The sequence below is a fragment of the Montipora capricornis genome, chromosome 13 (genome assembly GCF_036669925.1).
Source record: "Montipora capricornis isolate CH-2021 chromosome 13, ASM3666992v2, whole genome shotgun sequence".
In the NCBI taxonomy this organism is placed as follows: Eukaryota; Metazoa; Cnidaria; class Anthozoa; order Scleractinia; family Acroporidae; genus Montipora; species Montipora capricornis.
Genome location: NC_090895.1, coordinates 50,151,185 through 50,158,090, shown reverse-complemented (window position 1 = coordinate 50,158,090; position 6,906 = coordinate 50,151,185). Strand labels below are relative to the sequence as shown.

At 36.1% G+C, this 6,906-nt stretch overlaps 1 protein-coding gene across 3 annotated transcripts in view; it reads left to right on the top strand.

Moving 5' to 3' along the window:
• Nucleotides 1-211: 211 nt before the first annotated feature.
• Nucleotides 212-6,906, top strand: part of LOC138028858 (uncharacterized) — a 16,689-nt gene continuing 9,994 nt past the window's right edge. For 2 of the 3 annotated variants that reach the window (XM_068876479.1, XM_068876478.1), the window contains exons 1-5: nucleotides 3,108-3,240; nucleotides 4,012-4,129; nucleotides 4,965-5,268; nucleotides 5,777-5,821; nucleotides 6,072-6,128. In XM_068876479.1, the coding sequence (XP_068732580.1) occupies nucleotides 3,194-3,240; nucleotides 4,012-4,129; nucleotides 4,965-5,102 (303 nt within the window). In that variant the 5' untranslated portion in view covers nucleotides 3,108-3,193 and the 3' untranslated portion in view covers nucleotides 5,103-5,268; nucleotides 5,777-5,821; nucleotides 6,072-6,128. Of the gene's footprint in view, nucleotides 233-1,874; nucleotides 1,999-3,107; nucleotides 3,241-4,011; nucleotides 4,130-4,964; nucleotides 5,269-5,776; nucleotides 5,822-6,071; nucleotides 6,129-6,906 lie in introns of those variants that run through there. The other variant, XM_068876480.1, reaches the window with a different exon arrangement.

The following is a 6,906-nucleotide window of genomic DNA, read 5'->3' as shown; positions in this document are numbered from 1 at the left end:
ATATCCCGGCCAACGCCTTGAGCCTCCCTCTCTGTCCCCTCATTTTCTCTTGGTAATATAAGGTAATGTAAGAGTGACATCATCGGTGATTGTTTTCGAGTTAGCCAATGGGATTGCGGGATCTTTTAATCTAAACCAATCACATCATGATCGGTGACAAGATGACCACATGGTCGATCATTTTCTGGCGTACTCTTGTTGGCTTGTGAAGGTGTGAAGCAGGCAGGAAAAGGTGAGTGGAAATATTGATATTATACACTCGTGAGCGTAGTCTTTTTGTACGTACTTTAGTTTAGTGTTTTTGGGAACCAGAGTGTTACAAATCTAGCAGCTAGCAGGCTGAAAACATCGCCCAGCGAGGCATCGAGATCAGCTCGAAAATGGCGAGCGGTGGTGCCACAGTGTCGGCTAGCTTGCCAAAACAGTCAATTGCGTTGACAAGGTCGGCCAGCGTGCCATTTAAGAAACAGAAAAGCAAAACCACTTGGACAGAATCACTATAAACTCAATCAGAGGGCGCCTCTTTTTTATCGAGCCGGTGTGTTCAAAATTACAAATTTAACAGTCACGGCGAGCGTGCCAAACAACTATCTTGTCAATTGTCTTGACAAAATCGGCCATCGTGCCATAATTAAGGAAAAATACGTAAATATATTCAAATATATTCACTAAGTATAAACATAAATCAGAGGGAATATAAAGCCTCTTTCCAATCGAGCTAGTGTGCTCGAAATCATACGAGTCATGGGTTACACGACGTGTCGCTGTTAGTTTGTGCTGATTATCCATTAGTGTTTACAAAAGTGAAAAAAAGTCTAAGCTCTGTTTACCAGGTAGCCACTATTTGTCAAGCTTAAGGGAACTTAGCAAATGAATTTGGATAGTGTTCTTTTTGCAAAATTTCAGGGTTCCGAGCTTACATATTTCACTTGTAATCTACCCCACAAGTTGAATCCTTCTAGACATTTTAAAAGCCAAAGATTGTACTGCTTTTTTAAACAAGGATTCAATTTTAAAAATGGTCTATCCTCTGGTTACTTCTTAATTTTCCCTCGGCACACAGCTGTGCCAGTGTTTACTCGTTGGCACTCTACCGATAGGTATTCTTAGTTTATGAATAATATTTGTAAAAAGCTTTAAAATACAAAGTAATGTGTGGCGTTGTTTCTCAAATTGAAGCTTCATTATCTCTAAAAAATGCATGGTTACCCCCAGTTTTCTTTTAGGATATGAAGAGTATTTACTAAGATCTACTTTTCCCGATACTTTTAAACCACGCAAAAATATCCTTGTATTAGTAAGCATCAGGAAATCCGAGTATCTCGAGATGTGCAGAACGTATGCGCAATAACAATAATAAACCAGTTTGGTTGTTTTCGTGGCACAGGCACGTGGGAGTGACGTCAGTGACGTATGAGTGATATGTGGGGGCTATTGGGCGACAGCTCGACGAGAATGTGTGGTTTTGGTTCAACTTATCGCGGAGTTTTGGGAGTTGTTTTGAAGATTGGATTTTGGCAAGAATAAAAATGAGAGTAAACGGAAATGGAGACTATTTTTCAATATGGAAGTGACCAGCTGGATTTGTTCAACTTCTTGCTTTATTTCTTTAAAAGTCAGTCAAAGTCAGCCACATGAATTTGTGTTCAGCAAGGGGAGCTTGGAATTGCGTACTCTGGTTTTGTATGCCATTTAGTGAGTAAAATAGTTTTTTTGAAACATTATTACAGTTAGGCTTGTTTAAATCGAAAGGGAGACGATTGTAATGTAGAAGTTTTACGTAAGTTAAGAAAAAAGGTGTTTGTTTTGGGATCTTTGACATTGATATAATTTGGCTATAACAGCGTATTATTGTTTTGGAAATATTTTGGTAGGAGGAATGTGATGGATTGGGGATGGTTGAATTAATGTGAATCACAGTGGCGGAAAGAGACATTGGGTATACTTGTACGGGAGAAAGAAGATGACGGGTCTTGTCTACCTTGTTTCTGAAAGGGGGTTAGTACAAAATGTTGACCTTTGGTTACAGGCAAATGTCGTAGCATTTTAAAAGATGTTTTAAAATGCTGCGACAATGGTAAGTTATGTCGTAGGCCTGTTGTGAGCTTGTCGCATAAATCGGCCCTAAGGGATACGAGAGCGTGTGACGTCGTGTTATTTTAAAAGAGTTGTAACGGTCGATTTAACGAATCGAGGAAAATGTTCCATAAAATCGTCAAGTTGTGGTGTTTCTTTTTGAAAACTCATTTTATGGACAGCCAGATAAATGAAATTTGCTCACCTACTATTTTCTGTGTTATCCTTAGTGATTGATGAATTTTTGGGACATTTTGATTTCCTCTTTAGATGATATACGTCGTCACATACAATAGACTGATTTAGCAACAGAACGAGGATGTCAGTGGCGATGGCGCGCGCAGGAAAAACACCAATGAGAATTCAGAATAGAATAGACCCCACGCTTCTTCTATATTCTAAATTGTCATTGGTAGTTTTGCTGCGCGCGACGTCGCCACTGATGTTCCCATTCTGTTGCTAAATCAGCCTAATATAAATAGACAAGGCGTGCAACTTCCAAGACTGCTCACAGCTGAGCGACTTCAGAATTTAGCTGAATTTGTCCTACTTGCAAAGGTTGCTTGCCTCCCAATCTTGGGAGCATAGAAAGTTGATAATTTTACTAGTATCGTGCCAAAAATCATGAAATTTACACAGTTATGCAATCTCAAAGTTGTGCTCAATTTTCAATCTTTGCTGAGGTTTTTGTTATAACCAGATGATGTGGACAGAATTTGATCAAATCAAATTAACCAATCAAAAAGCACAAATTTTCTCCAAGAGGGACAAAATTATAAATCTGCACTTTTTGATTGGTTAGTTTGATTTGATCAAATTCCAATGATTGATGAACTCTGTCTACATGATCTGGCTATAACAAAAATGTGAGCAAAGGTTGAAAATTGAGCAGGGTTTTGAGGTTATAGAGCTGTGTAAATTTGATAATTTTTGATACGATGCTAGTAAAATTATTGACTTTCTATGTGCTCAAGGTTGGGAGGCGAGTGACCTTTGGAAGGGGAGAAATTTGGTTAAATTCTTGAGGCATTTGGCTGTGAGCGGTCTTAGAAGTTGGACACCTTGTCTATTTATGTTGTATGTGGCAACGGGTGTGATCTGAAGAGGAAATTGAAGCATGTCAAAAACATGTCAAATCACTCAGGACAAGACAGAAAATAGTAGGTGAGTGAACTTTATTTATCTGGCTGTCGATAAAATGAGTTCTAGAAAAGAAACATTGCAATTTGAAGTTTTTATGGAACATTTGTATTGACAAGTTGAATAAGCTGTTACAACTGTCTGAAAATAGCGTGATGTCACACGCTTTTTTATCCTTAGAGTTGTTTGCCTGTGCTCTGGACAGTTGATTCCTTTAGTGTCATTACATATAAGTATATGTATTTAACAAGTGTGTTTATTGGTGATGAAATAAGTTCATGCAGTAATATTTACCAATGATAGTGTCTGCTTGGTGTCTTTTGGCTGGAAAAGATAATTGAATATTTAAAAATGTGAGTGATAAGTTGTTCAGGCAATGAATGAGTTGCCAGTAATTGGATTTCTGTTTATATGCAAAGGGTTTTGAGATTGTGAGGGGGCAAACATTGCAAGTCGATATAAGAAAATGTATGGCAGAAAGTTATTTTGACATTGAAAAAACTATTTTGGATAGAGATCAACACTCTTTTCGACACAAATTTATCAGAAATTGATTGGGGCAATTTTGATACAAGGCAAGTATAAGTTTTTGTTTGAGTAACCATGAAATATGACATACACTGTAAAATTCACTTGAAGTAATCTTGCTTGCATGAGGATCCCTAAGGTTTATTTTGAAATTGACATTTTGTTATGGTTTCGACATATTACAAAATAATCTACAAATCTGGAGGAAATAACCCAATGAAGCCTTTTTAGTTGTAGTTCCGTGTGTCTAGCCTGTTTTCTTATTAGGTACGTCTTGTGTAAACGAATTATGGCTTCTGGAAATATACTTCCTCAAAGGAGAGAAGCTGTTGTCAGAGGAGATGGAAATTCTTTTTACACAGTTATTGCTCTTTGGAGGGATGAAGTAAGTGATGGAAAACATGAGGAAATCCAAAGGTTCAGTTCTTGTTTATAAAATGACAAAAATCCAAGGGTTTTGAAGCCACTATTATTTTCTAAAAACTCTGAGAGTCCAGTCACATAAATGTATAGTCTAATAATTCTGCTCAAGCAAACAGTTTCAATCTCTTTGTGCCTTGAGGCAGCTGTTTTATTGCTCCTTTTCCATAAAATATAGTCGTTTCTGTTTCGATAGATTTAGATAACACTGGGAATTCATATCTGATATTCCCCAGTTGTTACATATAAACAAATCTTTTCTTCTGTGAAATTATTATGTACATGTAGAATTATATGTATTAAAGTCACTGGATTTAAGCAAATTTGTCAAGCTTCACTATGACTTCAACTAATACAAAAGTGTCATTTTCATACTAGTTCTCTATAGATCTAATTTTTGAAGAGGGTCTTTGAGGTTTTAATGCTTCCACAATTATACTGTCTTTTGTACAAAGTTGTTGTAGGACATTTAGAGGTTGTGTAACGTCATACACATTTATTTCAATAGACTTTTGTACTCATTGAAACTTTGAATTTGCCATGATTCATAGCTGTAGATTGTGACAAAACATCATTCTTATTTTTGGGTGGGTAAAATCTTAATATTTGAATGTGAGGAAGAATCTTTTGCTTCTCTGGGTACCTTTGATTGTTGTCACAACCCCACACAGTACAATGATTGCCACTAGTCATATTTCCAATGTTATTTGAATTGCTGAATTTAGAAATTAGCCAAAAGCCAGCATATGGACATGTAAATAGAATTGGAAAGGCTTTATTGAGTTATTTCATTCTTGTAGGTCAAGCAGGGAATGTTGATAGGTGTGGATGGTGCAGGCAATGGAGGCAGAGGTATGTTACAGTTGGGTTTCTTTGGGACACTGAGCACCAGGGTGGTTGTCCCCACAACCACCGTGTTGGAGATGTGCTGGAAGTGACAGTTAGGGCGTTGGCAGGAGGAGCAGTTCTAGTCATGACAGAAAACTACCATTGAGGTTTATTGGATACAAGCAGGAAAGGCTGAGGTGGTTGGAGAGGCATGGAAAGTATCTGAAGCTGAGATGGGGAACAAAAGGACTACCCATGTTTAGTTCTAGTGTTAGGGTTAGTTACCACTACATGTACTTTGAAATGTTATTGTTTTAGTTTGCTTTTATATTCTAGAAAGATTATTGTGTTTTGTGAAAGATTGCTGTATTTCTGTAAAAAATTGTGTTTCTTAACTTCATTGTAGAATTGTGTTGAGTTTTGCTTCTATGTTTGTGCCATTATAACATTTTTTGATGTTGTAGATGCTTTAGGGGTCAATGAATTTGTTGTTGCAATGATAATTATTATTGGTGTGTAATGAAAAAGTATGAGATCAAAAAGTATTTGATTGCAATGCTTTGTCATGATGGTTTGGTGGAAGCAGAGAAAAGATTCATGGAGTATGAAGTGGATTGTACTTTGACTGATGAACAAAGAAAAAGTAATAAACGAGTAGTAAAAACTGGATCGAGCGGCAATAAGTATGTATATTTGTTTCTAAAGAAAAATAAAGCAATAATGTAGGGTATCTGTACACATGTAACAAATATTATTTATTTTATTACCTCTTTTCCTTTTTTAGTATATTGTGTTGCTAGATGGAGAAAAAGGAATAATTTGTTATTATGTAAGTAATAATAATTTTAGCTTACCAGTACCTGTCTGTTACATTTTATAATTGGATATTGCAGCTAATGTTTAGTTATTGGATTTAGTGCAAAAACTATAATGATGTAAAATGCTTGACGATTCTTTTAGTTGACTAATTGGCTAATGCTATTGCTATTGATCAATATGTAAGACATCTTTTAGATTATAATTTAAAGGTAAGGATAAGGCAATGATATTAAAAGACTGATGGTAATGATGTTTTATAGATGGACATCATTGTTGTGCAAAAGGTTAACTCACAATAGAAGAAAATGCTGAAAAAGGTAAAGAGTCAGAACAAGTCTTCATGTACTATTGGGGAAGATACTTTTACTTGTGATACTTGTGAAATCATTTGAAGGAGCAACATATTACTATGTGGTAATTTTAAGTAAATTATCATCATATTTAAAAGAAGACTAGTCATATTAATTAAAAAGATACTGTAAGAAGCACACTCTGATATGCTATAGGGAATTAAGGGAGTTTTGGTACATTACACATTATGGTTGTGGAAAAATAATAAAAATGTTGACTTACTGCAGGCATTTGCTGTTCCTGTGTTGTCAGCTGGAAAAAAAAAATTTTTTTACACAATTTTTTTTGAAAGACAAATGTTTCAAATTAATGAAAAAAAATTCATTGTTCAGAAGCAGAGATATAAAGAAGTAAAGTTGCTAATTCAGGAAAAATTAGGGGCTTGCTGAAATTTTGCTCAAACATCATTGTTTGGTGTGCGACCATGTACTGGTGGCTCAGTTGGTTGAGCAGCGGGCTGTCACGCGGGAGGTCGTGAGTTCAACTCCGGCCGGACCAACACTTAGGGTCTTTAAATATCTGAGGAGAAAGTGCTGCCTTTGTAATTACATTTGCAAATGGTTAGACTCTCTAGTTCTTCTGTGGTGTATTATGGTTGGGAGGATAAATGCACGGAGATGTTAGTTACAGCAAGCTACTCTAAAATCTGAGGGTAAAGAAAGATATATGATGTGATGATATGATCACATAAGTCAATCTTGATGTTTCCATTCAGTGGTAAAGTCCCTCACAGACACAAATTTT